The 24,634-nt window shown below is 44.8% G+C and overlaps 1 protein-coding gene across 1 annotated transcript in view; it reads right to left on the bottom strand.

The window, feature by feature from the left end:
* Positions 1-24,634, bottom strand: part of LOC311116957 (unconventional myosin-XV-like) — a gene marked incomplete at both ends in the record, with an annotated part of 94,672 nt that overhangs the window by 16,580 nt on the left and 53,458 nt on the right. The window contains 8 exons of the mRNA XM_084191965.1: positions 544-664; positions 5,840-5,934; positions 6,208-6,320; positions 6,486-6,583; positions 10,058-10,151; positions 11,345-11,417; positions 11,548-11,738; positions 17,729-17,964. Coding sequence (XP_084048091.1) covers positions 544-664; positions 5,840-5,934; positions 6,208-6,320; positions 6,486-6,583; positions 10,058-10,151; positions 11,345-11,417; positions 11,548-11,738; positions 17,729-17,964 — 1,021 coding nt within the window. The remainder of the gene's footprint in view (positions 1-543; positions 665-5,839; positions 5,935-6,207; positions 6,321-6,485; positions 6,584-10,057; positions 10,152-11,344; positions 11,418-11,547; positions 11,739-17,728; positions 17,965-24,634) is intronic.

Here is a 24,634-nt window from a genome sequence, read left to right as displayed (position 1 = left end):
AGGTGGAAACTGAGCTGCACTTCCTAACTTCCTGCCAAATGTATGACCATATTAGAGACACAAATTTCCCTCAGATCACACAGAACCACAAAGAATTTGAAAACAAACCCAATTTTGATAAACTCCCTTATCTACTGGGTGAAATACCACAGTGTGCCATCACAGCAGCAAGATTTGTGACCTGTTGCCACAAGAAAAGGGCAACCAGTGAAGAACAAACACCATTGTAAATACAACCCATATTTATGTTGATTTATTTTCCCATTTGTACTTTAACTATTTGCACGTTGTTACAACACTGTATATATACATAATATGACATTTGAAATGTCTTTATTCTTTTGGAACTTCTGAGTGTAATGTTTACTGTTAATATTTATTGTTTATTTCACTTTAGTTTATTATCTACTTCACTTGCTTTGGCAACGTTAACATACGTTTTCCATGTCAATAAAGACCTTAAATTAAAATTGAATTGAGAGAGAGAGAGAGAGAGAGAGAGAGAGAGAGAGAATTGGGGAGCAGACAGACAGACAGACTGACCTCCGGGCTGTAGTCCTGGGGGGTATGGTCTGCTGGCGGGGGCCTGACCCCTCTCCTCCTCTCCTCCAATCCCTCCTCCTCCCTTCATCCGGCCTGTCATACTGGCTGGCTTGTCCAGGTCCTGAGAGAGACGGAGTGAGAGAACAGTGGTGAGACTAAAACAGCCTGATGGACGGAGAGAGATGGACGGAGTGAGAGAACAGAGGGAAGGACAGAGGGGAACAGAGAGGGAGGAGGTCTCCGAATTGGCCCAGTCATGGGAACTCTATCCTCCCTGGGGAGTACCATACACACCCTAAGAGCTGCACACACAGCCTTCTGCTCTGCTCCCAGAGATCCCCCAGACAAACACACACACAGCCTTCTGCTCTGCTCCCAGAGATCCCCCAGACAGACAGCCTTCTGCTCTGCTCCCAGAGATCCCACAGACACACAGCCTTCTGCTCTGCTCCCAGAGATCCCCCAGACAAACACACACACAGCCTTCTGCTCTGCTCCCAGAGATCCCCCAGACAAACACACACACAGCCTTCTGCTCTGCTCCCAGAGATCCCCCAGACAAACACACACACAGCCTTCTGCTCTGCTCCCAGAGATCCCCCAGACAGACAGCCTTCTGCTCTGCTCCCAGAGATCCCCCAGACAAACACACACACAGCCTTCTGCTCTGCTCCCAGAGATCCCCCAGACAAACACACACACAGCCTTCTGCTCTGCTCCCAGAGATCCCCCAGACAAACACACACACAGCCTTCTGCTCTGCTCCCAGAGATCCCCCAGACAAACACACACACAGCCTTCTGCTCTGCTCCCAGAGATCCCCCAGACAAACACACACACAGCCTTCTGCTCTGCTCCCAGAGATCCCCCAGACAAACACACACACAGCCTTCTGCTCTGCTCCCAGAGATCCCCCAGACAAACACACACACAGCCTTCTGCTCTGCTCCCAGAGATCCCCCAGACAAACACACACACAGCCTTCTGCTCTGCTCCCAGAGATCCCCCAGACAAACACACACACAGCCTTCTGCTCTGCTCCCAGAGATCCCCCAGACAGACACACACACAGCCTTCTGCTCTGCTCCCAGAGATCCCCCAGACAGACACACACACAGCCTTCTGCTCTGCTCCCAGAGATCCCCCAGACAAACACAAGCACACATTGGGAGAATGTGAGCTAGTTCAGGAGTTCATGTGTTATGTTATGTTATAATGTGTTATAATGTGTTATAATGTGTTATAATGTGTTATGATGTGTTATGATGTGTTATGTTATAATGTGTTATGATGTGTTATGATGTGTTATGATGTGTTATGATGTGTTGTGTTATGATGTGTTGTGTTATGATGTGGTATGATGTGTTATGATGTGTTATGATGTGTTGTGTTATGATGTGTTGTGTTATGATGTGTTATGATGTGTTATGATGTGTTGTGTTATGATGTGTTGTGTTATGATGTGGTATGTAATGATGTGTTATGTTATGATGTGTTAAGTTATAATGTGTTGTGTTGTGTTATGATGTGTTGTGTTATGATGTGTTGTGTTGTATTATGATGTGTTGTGTTATGATGTGTTGTGTTATGATGTGTTGAGCCCTCTGGTTCCATAGAGGTGGAGGGGCTTCCCACCATAATGGCTGCCCATCCTGTGTTTTCTCTTGACGCGTTGCGGTGCAGAATCTGGTTGCTGACCTACTCCCAACATGTTCTCCAGACCCTGAAGGGCAGGTTAACCGTGTGGTCGGTGTATCAAACTAAGCAGCTCATTCGCGAAACCCTGAATATTGTATTGAATGCAATTTGAAGAGATTAGTATGAAGATGTATTCACTAACTGTAAGTCGCTCTGGATAAGAGCGTCTGCTAAATGACAAATGTAAATGTAATGTAATGTGTTATGTTATGATGTGTTGTGTTATGATGTGTTGTGTTATGATGTGTTGTGTTAAGAAGTGTTGTGTTATGATGTGTTGTGTTATGATGTGTTATGTTATGATGTGTTATGTTATAATGTGTTGTGTTATGATGTGTTGTGTTATGTTGTGATGTGTTGTGTTATGATGTGTTGTGTTATGTTATGATGTGTTATGTTATGATGTGTTGTGTTATGTTATGATGTGTTATGTTATGATGTGTTGTGTTATGATGTGTTGTGTTATGATGTGTTGTGTTATGATGTGTTATGATGTGTTATGATGTGTTGTGTTATGATGTGTTGTGTTATGATGTGTTATGATGCGTTGTGTTATGATGTGTTATGTTATGATGTGTTATGTTATGATGTGTTATGTTATGATGTGTTATGATGTGTTGTGTTATGATGTGTTATGTTATGATGTGTTATGTTATGATGTGTTATGTTATGATGTGTTGTGTTATGATGTGTTGTGTTATGATGTGTTGTGTTATGATGTGTTATGATGTGTTATGATGTGTTGTGTTATGATGTGTTATGATGTGTTATGTTATGATGTGTTGTGTTATGATGTGTTGTGTTATGATGTGTTGTGTTATGATGTGTTGTGTTATGATGTGTTATGTTATGATGTGTTGTGTTATGATGTGTTATGTTAAGATGTGTTATGATGTGTTATGTTAAGATGTGTTATGATGTGTTATGATGTGTTGTGTTGTGTTGTGTTACGATGTGTTGTGTTATGATGTGTTGTGTTATGTTGTGATGTGTTGTGTTATGATGTGTTGTGTTTTGATGTGTTGTGTTATGATGTGTTATGTTACGATGTGTTATGTTATGATGTGTTGTGTTATGATGTGTTGTGTTGTGTTATGTTGTGTTATGTTATGATGTGTTATGTTATGTTATGATGTGTTATGATGTGTTGTGTTATGATGTGTTGTGTTATGATGTGTTATGATGTGTTGTGTTATGATGTGTTGTGTTGTGATGTGTTGTGTTATGATGTGTTGTGTTATGATGTGTTGTGTTATGATGTGTTGTGTTATGATGTGTTATGTTATGATGTGTTATGTTATGATGTGTTGTGTTATGATGTGCTATGTTAAGATGTGTTATGATGTGTTATGCTATGATGTGTTGTGTTATGATGTGTTGTGTTATGTGTTGTGTTATGATGTGTTATGTTATGATGTGTTATGTTATGATGTGTTGTGTTATGATGTGTTATGATGTGTTATGTTATGATGTGTTGTGCTATGATCTGTTATGTTAGGATGTGTTATGATGTGTTATGTTATGATGTGTTGTGTTATGATGTGTTATGTTATGGTGTGTTATGTTATGATGTGTTATGATGTGTTATGATGTGTTGTGTTATGATGTGTTGTGTTATGATGTGTTATGTTATGATGTGTTATGTTATGATGTGTTGTGTTATGATGTGTTATGATGTGTTATGTTATGATGTGTTGTGCTATGATCTGTTATGTTAAGATGTGTTATGATGTGTTGTGTTATGATGTGTTATGTTATGATGTGTTGTGTTATGATGTGTTATGTTATGATGTGTTATGTTATGATGTGTTGTGTTATGATGTGTTATGATGTGTTATGTTATGATGTGTTGTGCTATGATCTGTTATGTTAGGATGTGTTATGATGTGTTATGTTATGATGTGTTGTGTTATGATGTGTTATGTTATGGTGTGTTATGTTATGATGTGTTATGTTATGATGTGTTATGATGTGTTATGATGTGTTGTGTTATGATGTGTTGTGTTATGATGTGTTGTGTTATGATGTGTTGTGTTATGATGTGTTATGATGTGTTGTGTTATGATGTGTTGTGTTATGATGTGTTGTGTTATGATGTGTTATGATGTGTTGTGTTATGATGTGTTGTGTTATGATGTGTTGTGTTATGGTGTGTTGTGTTATGATGTGTTGTGTTATGATGTGTTGTGTTATGATGTGTTATGTTATGATGTGTTGTGTTATGATGTGTTATGATGTGTTGTGTTATGATGTGTTGTGTTATGATGTGTTGTGTTATGATGTGTTATGTTATGATGTGTTATGATGTGTTGTGATGTGTTATGATGTGTTGTGTTGTGATGTGTTGTGTTATGATGTGTTATGATGTGTTGTGTTATGATGTGTTATGATGTGTTATGATGTGTTGTGTTATGATGTGTTGTGTTATGATGTGTTATGATGTGTTATGATGTGTTGTGTTATGATGTGTTGTGTTATGATGTGTTATGTTATGATGTGTTATGATGTGTTGTGTTATGATGTGTTATGATGTGTTGTGATGTGTTGTGTTATGATGTGTTATGATGTGTTGTGTTATGATGTGTTATGTTATGATGTGTTGTGATGTGTTATGTTATGATGTGTTATGTTATGATGTGTTATGATGTGTTGTGTTATGATGTGTTATGATGTGTTGTGTTATGATGTGTTGTGTTATGATGTGTTGTGTTATGATGTGTTATGTTATGATGTGTTATGATGTGTTGTGTTATGATGTGTTATGATGTGTTGTGATGTGTTGTGTTATGATGTGTTATGATGTGTTGTGTTATGATGTGTTATGTTATGATGTGTTGTGATGTGTTATGTTATGATGTGTTATGATGTGTTATGTTATGATGTGTTATGATGTGTTGTGTTATGATGTGTTATGATGTGTTGTGTTATGATGTGTTATGATGTGTTGTGTTATGATGTGTTATGATGTGTTGTGTTATGATGTGTTGTGTTATGATGTGTTGTGTTATGATGTGTTGTGTTATGATGTGTTGTGTTATGATGTGTTATGTTATGATGTGTTATGTTATGATGTGTTGTGTTATGATGTGTTGTGTTATGATGTGTTGTGTTATGATGTGTTGTGTTATGATGTGTTATGTGTTGTGTTATGATGTGTTGTGTTATGATGTGTTGTGTTATGATGCGTTGTGTTATGATGTGTTGTGTTATGATGTGTTATGTTATGATGTGTTATGATGTGTTGTGTTATGATGTGTTGTGTTATGATGTGTTGTGTTATGATGTGTTATGTTATGATGTGTTATGATGTGTTGTGTTATGATGTGTTGTGTTATGATGTGTTGTGTTATGATGTGTTGTGATGTGTTGTGATGTGTTGTGCCCAATGGCATGAGAGGGAACCCAGCGTCTGAATCCAGCAGCCCTCCAGTTGTATGAAATACGGTAGCTTAGTAACTTAATCACCCCGCTGTAGTCTGCTCCATTCATACTGTACACACACACACACACACACGCAGAGGATCAGATGGCCTACAACGTATTGTGAATAAACAGGCCCAGGTTGAAGAGGAGGTGTAGCCAGCTGTGTGAGTCTCACCGTGCTGCCGTCTGATAACACAGGGTTGAAGAGGCTGTCCAGGTATTGCTCCATCCCTCTCTGAGTCTGACCATCGCTGAACCCATCAGCCTCCACTGGAGAGGAGACACAGTCATTATCATTATACTGGTGTGTGGTGTGTGTGTGTGTGTGTGTGTGTATGTGGTGTGTGTGTGTGGTGTGTGTGTGTGGTGTGTGTGGTGTGTGTGTGTGTGGTGTGTGTGGTGTGTGTGTGTGTGTGTGTGTGTGTGTGTGTATGTGGTGTGTGTGTGTGTGTGTGTGTGTGTATGTGTGTGTGGTGTGTGTGTGTGTGTGTGTGTGTGTGTGTGTGTGTGTGTGTGTGTGTGTGTGTGTGTGTGTGTGTGTACCGTGGCTGGAGTATCCCTCAGAGTCTGGTAGGCTGTATGCAGGTTGGGGGGTGCTGAGTGGGGGGGGCGGGGACATCTCCTCATCACTGTCAAAACCACTGCCAAACAGAGTCCTGGTCACACACACACACCTGCGTGATTAGTAACATTCCCTGAGACCTGAAGACTTGTGTTAGCTCCCCAGACCTGAAGACTTGTGTTAGCTCCCCAGCGAATGCCTAGACTGTGTTAGTGTACTCACAGGCTGGTGTTGGTTCTGACTGTGTTAGTGTACTCACAGGCTGGTGTTGGTTCTGACTGTGTTAGGATCCTCAGCTGAGATGATGAAGTAACTCTTCTGTTTGGGGAAGTCAGACGGCAGCTCCAAGTCTGAGATCTAAAACAGGACTCAGTTAGCGCTAGACGTTTTCAAAGTCTGCCATCTAAAACAGGATTGAGTTAGCGCCAGACGTTTTCAAAGTCTGCCATCTAAAACAGGATTGAGTTAGCGCCAGACGTTTTCAAAGTCTGCCATCTAAAACAGGATTCAGTTAGCGCCAGACGTTTTCAAAGTCTGACATGTAAAACAGGACTCAGTTAGCGCCAGCCGTTTTCAAAGTCTGACATCTAAAACAGGACTCAGTTAGCGCCAGCCGTTTTCAAAGTCTGACATCTAAAACAGGATTCAGTTAGCGCCAGACGTTTTCAAAGTCTGACATCTAAAACAGGATTCAGTTAGCGCCAGACGTTTTCAAAGTCTTAGCACCAGCCGTTTTCAAAGTCTGCCATCTAAAACAGGATTCAGTTAGCGCCAGACGTTTTACATCAAGACAATAGGGTTTTGATCAGCCAGGGAAATAAAAGAGTTTAAAACATGGTGGCTCACCATTTTATTTAGAAGATGGAGAACAAGCTATAGGATGAAAAATACCTGAGTTTTGGCAGGTACAGCCGACTAGAGCTAACTAACGCTACCTACAGTAGCAAAATCGAGACTTGGAGTCACCAGCATATGACAAGATTCGGTAACAGTCACTGCAGCCTAAAATCAATTTAAATAAACGTCCCATTTTTCATTTTCTTCTGTCTATACAGAAATAAATACAATAATTAAAAATACTTCACCAGAAAACTTGTCTTCAGTAAAATGTGAAATGTTGAGACAAGAAGAAGGGGGGGGGGGGGATGATATTCTTGCACATTCATTGTTTTATTGGGTTCATTGTTTGCCGTTGTTTACCCATTGTGAATGATAATACTCTAATTCGTCAAATTTCTGCCCTGCTAGAGCTTCCCCGGTCAACTGTAAGTGCTGTTATTGTGAAGTGGAAACATCTAGGAGCAACAACGGCTCCGCCGCGAAGTGGTAGGCCACACAAGCTCACAGAATGTGACCGCTGAGTGCTGAAGCGCGCAACAATCGTCTGTCCTCAGTTGCAACACTCACTACGAACTTTACACCACTCCAGCCGACGCTTGGCATTGCACATGGTAATCTAAGGCTTGTGTGCGGCTGCTCGGCCATGGAAAACGATTTCATGAAGCTCCCGACGAACAATTCTCGTGCTGACGTTGCTTCCAGAGGCAGTTTGGAACTCGGTAGTGAGTGTTGCAACCGAGGACAGACGATTTCTACGCTCTTCAGCACTCGGCGGTCCCGTTCTGTGAGCTTGTGTGGCCTACCACTTCGCGGCTGAGCCGTTGTTGCTCCTAGACGTTTCCACTTCACAATAACAGCACTTACAGTTGACCGGGGAAGCTCTAGCAGGGCAGAAATTTGACGAACTGACTTGATGGAAAGGTGGCATCGTATGACGGTGCCACGTTGAAAGTCACTGAGCTCTTCAGTAAGTCCATTCTACTGCCAATGTTTGTCTATGGAGATTGCATGGCTGTTTGCTCGATTTTATACACCTGTCAGCAACAGGTGTGGCTGAAATAGCCAAATCCACTAATTTGAAGGGGTTTCCACATCCTTTTGCATATACAGTGCATTCGGAAAGTATTCAAACCCTCTTACTTTTTCCACATTTTGTTACATTACAGCCTTATTCTAAAATGGATTAAATTGTTTTTTTCCCCCTCATCATTCTACACACAATACCCCATAATGACAACGCAAAAACAGGTGACGCTATAAGTTTGGCACACCTGTATTTGGGGAGTTTCTCCCATTCTTCTCTGCAGATCCTCTCAAGCTCTGTCAGGTTGGATGGGGAGCGTCGCTGCACAGCTATTTTCAGGTCTCTCCAGAGATGTTCGATCGGCTTCAAGTCTGGGCTCTGGCTGGGCCACTCAAGGACATTCAGAGACTTGTCCCGAAGCCACTCCTGCGTTGTCTTGGCTGTGTGCTTAGGGTCGTTGTTCTGTTGGAAGGTGAACATTCGCCCCAGTCTGAGGTCCTGAGCACTCTGGAGCAGGTTTTCATCAAGCATCTCTCTGTACTTTGCTCCGTTCACCTTTTCCTCGATCCTGACTAGTCTCCCAGTCCCTGCCGCTGAAAAATATCCCCACAGCATGATGCTGCCACCAACATGCTTCACCGTAGGGATGGTGCCAGGTTTCCTCCAGACGTGATGCTTGGCATTCAGGCCAAAGAGTTCAATCTTGGTTTCATCAGACCAGAGAATCTTGTTTCTCATGGTCTGAGAGTCTTTAGGTGCCTTTTGGCAAACTCCAAGCGGGCTGTCATTGGCCTTTTACTGAGGAGTGGCTTCCGTCTGGCCACTCTACCATAAAGACCTGATTGGTGGAGTGCTGCAGAGATGGTTGTCCTTCTGGAAGTTTTTCCCATCTCCACAGAGGAACTCTAGAGCTCTGTCTGAGTGGCCATTGGGTTCTTGGTCACCTCCCTGACCAAGGCACTTCTCCCCCGATTTCCCAATTTGGCCGGGCGGCCAGCTCTAGGAAGAGCCTTGGTGGTTCCAAACTTCTTCCATTTAAGAATGATGGAGGCCACTGTGTTCTTGGGGACGTTCAATGCTGCAGACATTTTTTTGTACCCTTCCCCAGATCGGTGCCTCGACACAATCCTGTCTTGTAGCTTTACGGACAATTCCTTCGACATGACTTGGTTTTTGCTCTGACATGCACTGCCAACTGTGGGACCTTATATAGACAGGTGTGTGCCTTTCCAAATAATGGCCAATCAAGTTGTAGAAACACCTCAAGGATGATCAATGGAAACAGGATGCACCTGAGCTCAATTTCGAGTCTCATAGCAAAGAATACTTATGTAAATAAGGTCTTTCTGTTTTTTAGTTTTAATACATTTTCAAACATTTCAAAAAAACTGTTTTCGCTTTGTCACCCTTGATAACTCTCAGTTAGCCTGATAACTCAGTTAGCCTGATAACTCTCAATTAGCCTGATAACTCTCAGTTAGCCTGATAACCCAGTTAGCCTGATAACCCAGTTAGCCTGATAACTCTCAGTTAGCCTGATAACTCTCAGTTAGCCTGATAACCCAGTTAGCCTGATAACTCAGTTAGCCTGATAACTCTCAGTTAGCCTGATAACTCTCAGTTAGCCTGATAACCCAGTTAGCCTGATAACCCAGTTAGCCTGATAACTCTCAGTTAGCCTGATAACTCTCAGTTAGCCTGATAACCCAGTTAGCCTGATAACTCAGTTAGCCTGATAACTCTCAGTTAGCCTGATAACCCAGTTAGCCTGATAAACCAGTTAGCCTGATAACTCTCAGTTAGCTGATAACTCTCAGTTAGCCTGATAACCCAGTTAGCCTGATAACTCTCAGTTAGCCTGATAACTCTCAGTTAGCCTGATAACTCTCAGTTAGCCTGATAACTCTCAGTTAGCCTGATAACCCAGTTAGCTCAATGTGTGTATGTGGTGTGTGTGTTATACCCACCAGATCCATGACGTAATCATGACCGGCTAGCTCTGCCCACTGCCCATGCTCCTTCATCAGTATAGACCACCCCCTCCACGCCTCACACACCCCCCTACAGGAAAACACACAGACACACTGCACTGCCCAGTATAGACCACCCCCTCCACGCCTCACACACTCCCCTACAGGAACACACACAGACACACTGGAGTGAAGTTTAAACATGTCACAATTCAATTAGTCTAACAATGAAATGTGTTATTGTGTAATTATTGTACTTCCAACACGCTTTCAACATTTGCATTTCCAGAGAATAGGATACCTGTGTAGTAGGATGGTAGGATAGGATACCTGTGTAGCAGGATGGTAGGATAGGATACCTGTGTAGTAGGGCGGTAGGATAGGATACCTGTGTAGTAGGATGGTAGGATAGGATACCTGTGTAGTAGGGCGGTAGGATAGGATACCTGTGTAGTAGGATGGTAGGATAGGATACCTGTGTAGTAGGGTGGTAGGATAGGATACCTGTGTAGTAGGATGGTAGGATAGGATATCTGTGTAGTAGGGTGGTAGGATAGGATACCTGTGTAGCAGGATGGTAGGATAGGATACCTGTGTAGCAGGATGGTAGGATAGGATACCTGTGTAGTACGGTGGTAGGATAGGATACTTGTGTAGTAGGATGGTAGGATAGGATACCTGTGTAGTAGGGTGGTAGGATAGGATACCTGTGTAGCAGGATGGTAGGATAGGATACCTGTGTAGCAGGATGGTAGGATAGGATATCTGTGTAGTAGGGTGGTAGGATAGGATACCTGTGTAGCAGGATGGTAGGATAGGATACCTGTGTAGCAGGATGGTAGGATAGGATACCTGTGTAGTACGGTGGTAGGATAGGATACCTGTGTAGTAGGATAGGATACCTGTGTAGTAGGATGGTAGGATAGGATACCTGTGTAGTAGGGTGGTAGGATAGGATACCTGTGTAGCAGGATGGTAGGATAGGATACCTGTGTAGTAGGATGGTAGGATAGGATACCTGTGTAGTAGGATGGTAGGATAGGATACCTGTGTAGTAGGATAGGATACCTGTGTAGTAGGATGGTAGGATAGGATACCTGTGTAGTAGGGTGGTAGGATAGGATACCTGTGTAGTAGGATGGTAGGATAGGATACCTGTGTAGTAGGATAGGATACCTGTGTAGTAGGGTGGTAGGATAGGATACCTGTGTAGTAGGATAGGATACCTGTGTAGCAGGATGGTAGGATAGGATACCTGTGTAGCAGGATGGTAGGATAGGATACCTGTGTAGCAGGATGTCTCCCGCCAGGTCTTCTCCACTGGTCCAGGAGTTGACGGGACACAGGAAGGATCCTCCTAGAGAGAGAGAAGGAGGAGGGGAGGAGTGTTATGGAGTCAAGCAGCTGTTTCCTCTGTGTTTCTGTGTCTGTTAGTTGGTAGTCAGTTAGCAGACAGCCCTCTGATGTCATCAGGCAGCGCAGCTCACCGTCGAAGCAGGTCACCTGCAGCACCATGTTAGCCCTCTTCCTATTGGCAGTCCACTCCAGCAGAGTCAGTGGATAGGTGCGTGCTGCCTCAGGGGCGGAGCCTGATCCCAGCCGGGACTTCTGATTGGCCTGGATCAGCCGGTGCTGGAGCAGCGCCTGGTAACCAGCAGGGGCGTGGTCAGACACAAACCTAGGAGGGGACAGGTGTGAGCAGGTAAAACCCCGGTCTGTGTGCGTCTGTATACAGCGCCTTCGGAAAGTATTCAGACCTCTTGACTTTTTCCACATTTTGGTACGTTACAGCCTTAATCTAAAATAGATTAAATAAAAGTATTTCCTCATCAATCTACACACAATACCCCATAATGACAAAGCAAAAACAGGTTTTTAGAAATGTTGTGTGTCCTTACTTCAGTAGGTGTGTGTGTTCTTACTTCAGTAGGTGTGTGTGTCCTTCAGTAGGTGTGTGTGTCCTTACTTCAGTAGGTGTGTGTGTGTCCTTACTTCAGTAGGTGTGTGTGTGTCCTTCAGTAGGTGTGTGTGTGTCCTTACTTCAGTAGGTGTGTGTGTGTCCTTCAGTAGGTGTGTGTGTGTCCTTACTTCAGTAGGTGTGTGTGTGTCCTTACTTCAGTAGGTGTGTGTGTGTCCTTCAGTAGGTGTGTGTGTCCTTCAGTAGGTGTGTGTGTGTCCTTACTTCAGTAGGTGTGTGTGTGTCCTTCAGTAGGTGTGTGTGTGTCCTTCAGTAGGTGTGTGTGTGTCCTTCAGTAGGTGTGTGTGTGTCCTTCAGTAGGTGTGTGTGTGTCCTTCAGTAGGTGTGTGTGTGTCCTTCAGTAGGTGTGTGTGTGTCCTTCAGTAGGTGTGTGTGTGTCCTTCAGTAGGTGTGTGTGTTCTTACTTCAGTAGGTGTGTGTGTGTCCTTCAGTAGGTGTGTGTGTGTCCTTACTTCAGTAGGTGTGTGTGTGTCCTTACTTCAGTAGGTGTGTGTGTCCTTCAGTAGGTGTGTGTGTCCTTCAGTAGGTGTGTGTGTGTGTCCTTCAGTAGGTGTGTGTGTGTGTCCTTCAGTAGGTGTGTGTGTCCTTCAGTAGGTGTGTGTGTGTGTCCTTCAGTAGGTGTGTGTGTCCTTACTTCAGTAGGTGTGTGTGTGTCCTTACTTCAGTAGGTGTGTGTGTGTCCTTCAGTAGGTGTGTGTGTGTCCTTCAGTAGGTGTGTGTGTGTCCTTACTTCAGTAGGTGTGTGTGTGTCCTTACTTCAGTAGGTGTGTGTGTGTCCTTACTTCAGTAGGTGTGTGTGTGTCCTTCAGTAGGTGTGTGTGTGTCCTTACTTCAGTAGGTGTGTGTGTGTCCTTACTTCAGTAGGTGTGTGTGTCCTTCAGTAGGTGTGTGTGTCCTTCAGTAGGTGTGTGTGTGTGTCCTTCAGTAGGTGTGTGTGTGTGTCCTTCAGTAGGTGTGTGTGTCCTTCAGTAGGTGTGTGTGTGTGTCCTTCAGTAGGTGTGTGTGTCCTTACTTCAGTAGGTGTGTGTGTGTCCTTACTTCAGTAGGTGTGTGTGTGTCCTTCAGTAGGTGTGTGTGTGTCCTTACTTCAGTAGGTGTGTGTGTGTCCTTCAGTAGGTGTGTGTGTCCTTACTTCAGTAGGTGTGTGTGTGTCCTTCAGTAGGTGTGTGTGTGTCCTTCAGTTGGTGTGTGTGTGTTCTTACTTCAGTAGGTGTGTGTGTGTTCTTACTTCAGTAGGTGTGTGTGTGTCCTTACTTCAGTAGGTGTGTGTGTCCTTCAGTAGGTGTGTGTGTCCTTACTTCAGTAGGTGTGTGTGTGTCCTTCAGTAGGTGTGTGTGTGTCCTTCAGTTGGTGTGTGTGTGTTCTTACTTCAGTAGGTGTGTGTGTGTTCTTACTTCAGTAGGTGTGTGTGTGTCCTTACTTCAGTAGGTGTGTGTGTGTCCTTCAGTAGGTGTGTGTGTGTCCTTACTTCAGTAGGTGTGTGTGTGTCCTTCAGTAGGTGTGTGTGTGTCCTTCAGTTGGTGTGTGTGTGTTCTTACTTCAGTAGGTGTGTGTGTGTTCTTACTTCAGTAGGTGTGTGTGTGTCCTTACTTCAGTAGGTGTGTGTGTGTCCTTCAGTAGGTGTGTGTGTGTCCTTACTTCAGTAGGTGTGTGTGTGTCCTTCAGTAGGTGTGTGTGTGTCCTTACTTCAGTAGGTGTGTGTGTGTCCTTCAGTAGGTGTGTGTGTGTCCTTACTTCAGTAGGTGTGTGTGTGTCCTTCAGTAGGTGTGTGTGTGTCCTTACTTCAGTAGGTGTGTGTGTGTCCTTACTTCAGTAGGTGTGTGTGTGTCCTTCAGTAGGTGTGTGTGTGTCCTTACTTCAGTAGGTGTGTGTGTGTCCTTCAGTAGGTGTGTGTGTGTCCTTACTTCAGTAGGTGTGTGTGTGTCCTTACTTCAGTAGGTGTGTGTGTGTGTCCTTACTTCAGTAGGTGTGTGTGTCCTTCAGTAGGTGTGTGTGTGTCCTTCAGTAGGTGTGTGTGTGTCCTTACTTCAGTAGGTGTGTGTGTGTCCTTCAGTAGGTGTGTGTGTCCTTCAGTAGGTGTGTGTGTGTTCTTACTTCAGTAGGTGTGTGTGTCCTTACTTCAGTAGGTGTGTGTGTCCTTCAGTAGGTGTGTGTGTGTCCTTCAGTAGGTGTGTGTGTGTTCTTACTTCAGTAGGTGTGTGTGTGTCCTTACTTCAGTAGGTGTGTGTGTGTCCTTCAGTAGGTGTGTGTGTGTCCTTACTTCAGTAGGTGTGTGTGTCCTTCAGTAGGTGTGTGTGTGTCCTTCAGTAGGTGTGTGTGTCCTTCAGTAGGTGTGTGTGTGTTCTTACTTCAGTAGGTGTGTGTGTGTCCTTCAGTAGGTGTGTGTGTCCTTCAGTAGGTGTGTGTGTGTTCTTACTTCAGTAGGTGTGTGTGTGTCCTTCAGTAGGTGTGTGTGTGTCCTTACTTCAGTAGGTGTGTGTGTGTCCTTCAGTAGGTGTGTGTGTGTCCTTACTTCAGTAGGTGTGTGTGTTCTTACTTCAGTAGGTGTGTGTGTGTCCTTACTTCAGTAGGTGTGTGTGTGTCCTTCAGTAGGTGTGTGTGTGTCCTTACTTCAGTAGGTGTGTGTGTTCTTACTTCAGTAGGTGTGTGTGTGTCCTTCAGTAGGTGTGTGTGTGTGTCCTTCAGTAGGTGTGTGTGTGTCCTTCAGTAGGTGTGTGTGTCCTTCAGTAGGTGTGTGTGTCCTTACTTCAGTAGGTGTGTGTGTTCTTACTTCAGTAGGTGTGTGTGTGTCCTTCAGTAGGTGTGTGTGTCCTTCAGTAGGTGTGTGTGTCCTTACTTCAGTAGGTGTGTGTGTGTCCTTCAGTAGGTGTGTGTGTGTGTCCTTACTTCAGTAGGTGTGTGTGTGTCCTTCAGTAGGTGTGTGTGTCCTTCAGTAGGTGTGTGTGTGTCCTTACTTCAGTAGGTGTGTGTTCTTACTTCAGTAGGTGTGTGTGTGTCCTTCAGTAGGTGTGTGTGTGTTCTTACTTCAGTAGGTGTGTGTGTGTCCTTCAGTAGGTGTGTGTGTGTTCTTACTTCAGTAGGTGTGTGTGTGTCCTTCAGTAGGTGTGTGTGTCCTTCAGTAGGTGTGTGTGTGTCCTTCAGTAGGTGTGTGTGTGTTCTTACTTCAGTAGGTGTGTGTGTGTCCTTCAGTAGGTGTGTGTGTCCTTCAGTAGGTGTGTGTGTGTCCTTCAGTAGGTGTGTGTGTTCTTACTTCAGTAGGTGTGTGTGTGTGTTCTTACTTCAGTAGGTGTGTGTGTGTCCTTACTTCAGTAGGTGTGTGTGTGTCCTTCAGTAGGTGTGTGTGTCCTTACTTCAGTAGGTGTGTGTGTGTCCTTCAGTAGGTGTGTGTGTCCTTACTTCAGTAGGTGTGTGTGTGTCCTTACTTCAGTAGGTGTGTGTGTGTCCTTCAGTAGGTGTGTGTGTTCTTACTTCAGTAGGTGTGTGTGTGTCCTTACTTCAGTAGGTGTGTGTGTGTTCTTACTTCAGTAGGTGTGTGTGTCCTTCAGTAGGTGTGTGTGTGTACTTCAGTAGGTGTGTGTGTGTTCTTACTTCAGTAGGTGTGTGTGTCCTTCAGTAGGTGTGTGTGTGTCCTTACTTCAGTAGGTGTGTGTGTTCTTACTTCAGTAGGTGTGTGTGTGTCCTTCAGTAGGTGTGTGTGTTCTTACTTCAGTAGGTGTGTGTGTGTTCTTACTTCAGTAGGTGTGTGTGTCCTTCAGTAGGTGTGTGTGTGTTCTTACTTCAGTAGGTGTGTGTGTGTCCTTCAGTAGGTGTGTGTGTTCTTACTTCAGTAGGTGTGTGTGTGTTCTTACTTCAGTAGGTGTGTGTGTCCTTCAGTAGGTGTGTGTGTGTCCTTCAGTAGGTGTGTGTGTGTCCTTACTTCAGTAGGTGTGTGTGTTCTTACTTCAGTAGGTGTGTGTGTGTCCTTCAGTAGGTGTGTGTGTCCTTCAGTAGGTGTGTGTGTGTCCTTACTTCAGTAGGTGTGTGTGTTCTTACTTCAGTAGGTGTGTGTGTCCTTCAGTAGGTGTGTGTGTGTCCTTACTTCAGTAGGTGTGTGTGTCCTTCAGTAGGTGTGTGTGTGTCCTTACTTCAGTAGGTGTGTGTGTCCTTCAGTAGGTGTGTGTGTGTCCTTACTTCAGTAGGTGTGTGTGTGTCCTTACTTCAGTAGGTGTGTGTGTCCTTCAGTAGGTGTGTGTGTGTCCTTACTTCAGTAGGTGTGTGTGTCCTTCAGTAGGTGTGTGTGTGTCCTTCAGTAGGTGTGTGTGTGTCCTTCAGTAGGTGTGTGTGTGTCCTTCAGTAGGTGTGTGTGTCCTTCAGTAGGTGTGTGTGTGTCCTTCAGTAGGTGTGTGTGTGTCCTTCAGTAGGTGTGTGTGTGTCCTTCAGTAGGTGTGTGTGTGTCCTTCAGTAGGTGTGTGTGTTCTTACTTCAGTAGGTGTGTGTGTGTCCTTCAGTAGGTGTGTGTGTGTCCTTCAGTAGGTGTGTGTGTGTCCTTCAGTAGGTGTGTGTGTGTCCTTCAGTAGGTGTGTGTGTGTCCTTCAGTAGGTGTGTGTGTGTCCTTCAGTAGGTGTGTGTGTGTCCTTCAGTAGGTGTGTGTGTGTCCTTCAGTAGGTGTGTGTGTGTTCTTACTTCAGTAGGTGTGTGTCCTTACTTCAGTAGGTGTGTGTGTCCTTCAGTAGGTGTGTGTGTTCTTACTTCAGTAGGTGTGTGTGTCCTTACTTCAGTAGGTGTGTGTGTCCTTCAGTAGGTGTGTGTGTCCTTCAGTAGGTGTGTGTGTGTGTCCTTACTTCAGTAGGTGTGTGTGTCCTTCAGTAGGTGTGTGTGTTCTTACTTCAGTAGGTGTGTGTGTGTTCTTACTTCAGTAGGTGTGTGTGTCCTTCAGTAGGTGTGTGTGTTCTTACTTCAGTAGGTGTGTGTGTTCTTACTTCAGTAGGTGTGTGTGTGTCCTTCAGTAGGTGTGTGTGTCCTTCAGTAGGTGTGTGTGTTCTTACTTCAGTAGGTGTGTGTGTCCTTCAGTAGGTGTGTGTGTGTCCTTCAGTAGGTGTGTGTGTGTTCTTACTTCAGTAGGTGTGTGTGTCCTTCAGTAGGTGTGTGTGTCCTTCAGTAGGTGTGTGTGTGTTCTTACTTCAGTAGGTGTGTGTGTCCTTCAGTAGGTGTGTGTGTGTTCTTACTTCAGTAGGTGTGTGTGTCCTTCAGTAGGTGTGTGTGTGTTCTTACTTCAGTAGGTGTGTGTGTGTTCTTACTTCAGTAGGTGTGTGTGTCCTTCAGTAGGTGTGTGTGTGTTCTTACTTCAGTAGGTGTGTGTGTGTCCTTCAGTAGGTGTGTGTGTCCTTCAGTAGGTGTGTGTGTGTTCTTACTTCAGTAGGTGTGTGTGTGTCCTTACTTCAGTAGGTGTGTGTGTGTCCTTACTTCAGTAGGTGTGTGTGTGTTCTTACTTCAGTAGGTGTGTGTGTGTCCTTACTTCAGTAGGTGTGTGTGTGTTCTTACTTCAGTAGGTGTGTGTGTGTCCTTCAGTAGGTGTGTGTGTCCTTACTTCAGTAGGTGTGTGTGTGTCCTTACTTCAGTAGGTGTGTGTGTGTCCTTACTTCAGTAGGTGTGTGTGTGTCCTTCAGTAGGTGTGTGTGTGTTCTTACTTCAGTAGGTGTGTGTGTCCTTACTTCAGTAGGTGTGTGTGCAGGCTGGTGGAGGGGGGGAAGCAGCAGACACACCCCAGCAACAGCAGCCAGCCTCTCTCTGCGTTGTCATGGTTAGGGTTCCGCCACACCTGGTTGGCCAGCTGAGCCAGGATCTCGTCTCGCAGGCCCTGATTGGCCAGTCCTCTCTGGATGATGTAGTTCCCAAACAGGTTCTCCTGAGCCCCGTTCAGGTGGGGGTCGCCCATGAACCTCAGGATCTAGAACATAGAACCACATCCCTTAATACTTAGAACACAGACAGAACCCTAACACTTAAACACCTAGAACACAGAGATAGACAGAACCCTAACACTTAAACACCTAGAACACAGAGATAGACAGAACCCTAACACTTAAACACCTAGAACACACAGATAGACAGAACTCTAACACTTAAACACCTAGAACACACAGATAGACAGAACTCTAACACTTAAACACCTAGAACACACAGATAGACAGAACCCTAACACTTAAACACCTAGAACACAGAGATAGACAGAACCCTAACACTTAAACACCTAGAACACACAGATAGACAGAACCCTAACACTTAAACACCTAGAACACACAGATAGACAGAACCCTAACACTTAAACACCTAGAACACAGAGATAGACAGAACCCTAACACTTAAACACCTAGAACACACAGATAGACAGAACCCTAACACTTAAACACCTAGAACACACAGATAGACAGAACCCTAACACTTAAACACCTAGAACACAGAGATAGACAGAACTCTAACACTTAAACACCTAGAACACAGAGATAGACAGAACCCTAACACTTAAACACCTAGAACACAGAGATATACAGAACCCTAACACTTAAACACCTAGAACACACAGATAGACAGAACCCTAACACTTAAACACCTAGAACACATAGATAAGACAGAACCCTAACACTTAAATACCTAGAACACAGAGATAAGACAGAACCCTAACACTTAAACACCTAGAACACACAGATAGACAGAACCCTAACACTTAAACACCTAGAACACACAGATAGACAGAACCCTAACACTTAAACACCTAGAACACAGAGATAGACAGAACCCTAACACTTAAACACCTAGAACACAGAGATAGACAGAACCCTAACACTTAAACACCTAGAACACACAGATAGACAGAACCCTAACACTTAAACACCTAGAACACATAGATAAGACAGAACCCTAACACTTAAATACCTAGAACACAGAGATAAGACAGAACCCTAACACTTAAACACATAGAACGCAGAGATAAGACAGAGATGAGACAGAGATAAGACAGAACCCTAACACTTAAAGGGATAGTTCACCCAAATGACTAAATGACTGGACAAGGTATGACCACAATCCATGCTTTGGTTTGGTTTCCCTGGCACTGTTTCCAAATGCTACCGTTTTAGAATTTGTGCCACAAATCCAACGCAAGTCATGGTACTTATTAGCAACCAAATGTATCTCAAATTGATTTGGTAGCTCAACTTATAGATGATTTGGACATAACGCGGAAAAAATGCTAACTATCCTTTAAACACCTAGAACCCACTAGAAAGCACAATCAGCCCTGTTCAGGTGGGGGTCGCCCATTAACCTCAGGATCTAGAACAGAGAGATATTCAGAACCCTAACACCTAGAACAGAGAGATATTCAGAACCCTAAAACCTAGAACAGAGAGATATTCAGAACCCTAACACCTAGAACAGAGAGATATTCAGAACCCTAACACCTAGAACAGAGAGATATTCAGAACCCTAACACCTAGAACAGAGAGATATTCAGAACCCTAACCCCTAGAACAGAGAGATAAACTAGGGCTGGGCGATATATCGAATTCATTTGATGAATTCAAATGTATGTTTTTGCGCGATATTCCAAATGCCTGTTTGGCAGAACGGAGGTGTTGTTATTTCTGGGTTTTATGAGCGTTTAAGTCCTCTTATTTTCGTGTTGTATTTTTGGTCTCGTCTCCTTCCCATTTATACCAGAGATCTCTATATAATGACAAGATGCATGTCTCCGCCCTAACAATGGGAGTCGTTGTCCCAAAGGCAAGGAAGGGAGGCCACAAGCTTAGGTCCAAAATAAGCCCATTGAAACACATCGGCCTTATTTTGGACAGATTTTAGCGAGAGTGAAACCTCTTGCTTCGCCTCTTCCTCTATGGTTTACACACACACACCAAGCCCCTCCCCCTGCCTCTCACGCCAACAAAGTTGACAGATCACATCTTCCTCTCTGACGAGCGGTTTCAACTCGCTATTTGCATTTGAGGTTTGGTCCAACAGAATCGGTCGTAATGACACCAAAACACATTATCTTTCCGTAATAGAGGAGAAGTTAACTTTTTTGTGTCTCAACTTGTCAAATTACACGCAGAGCAGACACTACTAAAACGAGAGCATCAATGAACATTGATTCTGGAAACTGAATGCTCAGTTTGTCGCGCGCGGCATTGTGGTACCAGGTACCGCTAGCAGCATTTTAGCCACAGACTGTTATACCAGCTGTCTAGTCTGTGTTTTATAAAGGTGCAGTTAGCATAAAACACAATTATATAAAGAATTGGCAAGTCGTTCTCATTCTGAGAAATAAGGTAGGCCACTTGATTTCAACATCTGAACAAAGTGGACAGGCTAACATGCTTTCAAACAGCTGGAGACAGACAGAAGGACAGGCTTAACACGCTGTTCAAACAGCTGGAGACAGACAGAAGGACAGGCTAACACGCTGTTCAAACAGCTGGAGAAGGACAGAAGGACAGGCTAACATGCTGTTCAAACAGCTGGAGACGGACAGAAGGACAGGCTAACACGCTGTTCAAACAGCTGGAGACAGACAGAAGGACAGGCTGTTCAAACAGCTGGAGACAGACAGAAGGACAGGCTAACACGCTGTTCAAACAGCTGGAGACAGACAGAAGGACAGGCTGTTCAAACAGCTGGAGACAGACAGAAGGACAGGCTAACACGCTGTTCAAACAGCTGGAGACAGACAGAAGGACAGGCTAACACGCTGTTCAAACAGCTGGAGACAGACAGAAGGACAGGCTAACACGCTGTTCAAACAGCTGGAGACAGACAGAAGGACAGGCTAACACGCTGTTCAAACAGCTGGAGAAGGACAGAAGGACAGGCTAACACGCTGTTCAAACAGCTGGAGACAGACAGAAGGACAGGCTAACACGCTGTTCAAACAGCTGGAGACAGACAGAAGGACAGGCTAACACGCTGTTCAAACAGCTGGAGACGGACAGAAGGACAGGCTAACACGCTGTTCAAACAGCTGGAGACGGACAGAAGGACAGGCTAACACGCTGTTCAAACAGCTGGAGACAGACAGAAGGACAGGCTAACACGCTGTTCAAACAGCTGGAGAAGGACAGAAGGACAGGCTAACACGCTGTTCAAACAGCTGGAGACGGACAGAAGGACAGGCTAACACGCTGTTCAAACAGCTGGAGAAGGACAGAAGGACAGGCTAACACGCTGTTCAAACAGCTGGAGACAGACAGAAGGACAGGCTAACACGCTGTTCAAACAGCTGGAGACGGACAGAAGGACAGGCTAACACGCTGTTCAAACAGCTGGAGACGGACAGAAGGACAGGCTAACACGCTGTTCAAACAGCTGGAGAAGGACAGGCTAACACGCTGTTCAAACAGCTGGAGAAGGACAGAAGGACAGGCTAACACGCTGTTCAAACAGCTGGAGAAGGACAGAAGGACAGGCTTAACACGCTGTTCAAACAGCTGGAGACAGACAGAAGGACAGGCTTAACACGCTGTTCAAACAGCTGGAGAAGGACAGGCTAACACGCTGTTCAAACAGCTGGAGACAGACAGAAGGACAGGCTAACATGCTGTTCAAACAGCTGGAGAAGGACAGAAGGACAGGCTAACACGCTGTTCAAACAGCTGGAGAAGGACAGAAGGACAGGCTAACACGCTGTTCAAACAGCTGGAGACAGACAGAAGGACAGGCTAACACGCTGTTCAAACAGCTGGAGAAGGACAGAAGGACAGGCTAACACGCTGTTCAAACAGCTGGAGAAGGACAGAAGGACAGGCTAACACGCTGTTCAAACAGCTGGAGACAGACAGAAGGACAGGCTAACACGCTGTTCAAACAGCTGGAGACAGACAGAAGGACAGGCTAACACGCTGTTCAAACAGCTGGAGAAGGACAGAAGGACAGGCTAACACGCTGTTCAAACAGCTGGAGAAGGACAGAAGGACAGGCTAACACGCTGTTCAAACAGCTGGAGACGGACAGGAGGACAGGCTAACACGCTGTTCAAACAGCTGGAGACAGACAGAAGGACAGGCTAACACGCTGTTCAAACAGCTGGAGACAGACAGAAGGACAGGCTAACACGCTGTTCAAACAGCTGGAGACAGACAGAAGGACAGGCTAACACGCTGTTCAAACAGCTGGAGAAGGACAGAAGGACAGGCTAACACGCTGTTCAAACAGCTGGAGACGGACAGAAGGACAGGCTAACACGCTGTTCAAACAGCTGGAGACAGACAGAAGGACAGGCTAACACGCTGTTCAAACAGCTGGAGAAGGACAGAAGGACAGGCTAACACGCTGTTCAAACAGCTGGAGACAGACAGAAGGACAGGCTAACACGCTGTTCAAACAGCTGGAGACAGACAGAAGGACAGGCTAACACGCTGTTCAAACAGCTGGAGAAGGACAGAAGGACAGGCTAACACGCTGTTCAAACAGCTGGAGACAGACAGAAGGACAGGCTAACACGCTGTTCAAACAGCTGGAGAAGGACAGAAGGACAGGCTAACACGCTGTTCAAACAGCTGGAGACAGACAGAAGGACAGGCTAACACGCTGTTCAAACAGCTGGAGACGGACAGAAGGACAGGCTAACACGCTGTTCAAACAGCTGGAGACAGACAGAAGGACAGGCTAACACGCTGTTCAAACAGCTGGAGACAGACAGAAGGACAGGCTAACACGCTGTTCAAACAGCTGGAGAAGGACAGAAGGACAGGCTAACACGCTGTTCAAACAGCTGGAGAAAGACAGAAGGACAGGCTAACACGCTGTTCAAACAGCTGGAGACAGACAGAAGGACAGGCTAACACGCTGTTCAAACAGCTGGAGACAGACAGAAGGACAGGCTAACACGCTGTTCAAACAGCTGGAGACAGACAGAAGGACAGGCTAACACGCTGTTCAAACAGCTGGAGAAGGACAGAAGGACAGGCTAACACGCTGTTCAAACAGCTGGAGACAGACAGAAGGACAGGCTAACAGCTGGAGACAGACAGAAGGACAGGCTAACAGCTGGAGACAGACAGAAGGACAGGCTAACAGCTGGAGACAGACAGAAGGACAGGCTAACAGCTGGAGACGGACAGAAGGACAGGCTAACACGCTGTTCAAACAGCTGGAGACAGACAGAAGGACAGGCTAACACGCTGTTCAAACAGCTGGAGACAGACAGAAGGACAGGCTAACACGCTGTTCAAACAGCTGGAGAAGGACAGAAGGACAGGCTAACACGCTGTTCAAACAGCTGGAGACAGACAGAAGGACAGGCTAACACGCTGTTCAAACAGCTGGAGACAGACAGAAGGACAGGCTAACACGCTGTTCAAACAGCTGGAGAAGGACAGAAGGACAGGCTAACACGCTGTTCAAACAGCTGGAGAAGGACAGAAGGACAGGCTAACACGCTGTTCAAACAGCTGGAGACAGACAGAAGGACAGGCTAACACGCTGTTCAAACAGCTGGAGACAGACAGAAGGACAGGCTAACACGCTGTTCAAACAGTTGGAGACGGACAGAAGGACAGGCTAACACGCTGTTCAAACAGCTGGAGACGGACAGAAGGACAGGCTAACACGCTGTTCAAACAGCTGGAGAAGGACAGAAGGACAGGCTAACACGCTGTTCAAACAGCTGGAGACAGACAGAAGGACAGGCTAACACGCTGTTCAAACAGCTGGAGACAGAACAGGAGGGTGTGTTCATCACAATTTAACTGTTCTACCTTGTTAGCTAGCAAATAGATCCACGTTGGCTAAACTTGAAATATGAAGACTAGCTGGCTAATCACTAGCACGTGGGCTGGAGAGGTTGTTGATGAGGCCTGTGTTAATGTTCTACAGCCTAATGCCTGCTACAAGACGTTAGTCATTATTACTGAATGTGTTTATTCACGGTTCTAGTTACATTTGGAACAGAAAAGGGCCTTTTCATAGACAGACTTGAAAGACAAATCAGAGATTTTTGCAACAACAAAAAAAAGCTGGTTAAACTATTTTGATAAAATACTTCAAATATTAGTGTGTCTTATGGTTGTGGAAAGCTTATATTTAGCCTGGGTATAACTTCACAAGTCCTGAATTCATTAGATTATTGCTGACTGTTTGAAATGCAGTGTGTTTGACCTTTAAATTGTACAACAAAGCTTATTTAGAGAAAACAAATGTAGATATATATCATGAATTGCCCGTAAGTCTTGAAAAAATCAAGATAGGATTTTTAGGCCATATCGCCCAGCCCTAAGATGAACAGAACCCTAACACCTAGAACAGAGAGATATTCAGAACCCTAACACCTAGAACAGAGAGATATTCAGAACCCTAACACCTAGAACAGAGAGATATTCAGAACCCTAACACCTAGAACAGAGAGATATTCAGAACCCTAACACCTAGAACAGAGAGATATTCAGAACCCTAACACCTAGAACAGAGAGATATTCAGAACCCTAACACCTAGAACAGAGAGATATTCAGAACCCTAACACCTAGAACAGAGAGATATTCAGAACCCTAACACCTAGAACAGAGAGATATTCAGAACCCTAACACCTAGAACAGAGAGATATTCAGAACCCTAACACCTAGAACAG

Source organism: Coregonus lavaretus (genome assembly GCF_964263955.1).
Source record: "Coregonus lavaretus genome assembly, contig: HAP1_SCAFFOLD_1655, whole genome shotgun sequence".
Taxonomy (NCBI): domain Eukaryota; kingdom Metazoa; phylum Chordata; class Actinopteri; order Salmoniformes; family Salmonidae; genus Coregonus; species Coregonus lavaretus.
This window is presented reverse-complemented; position numbering and strand designations above follow the sequence as displayed.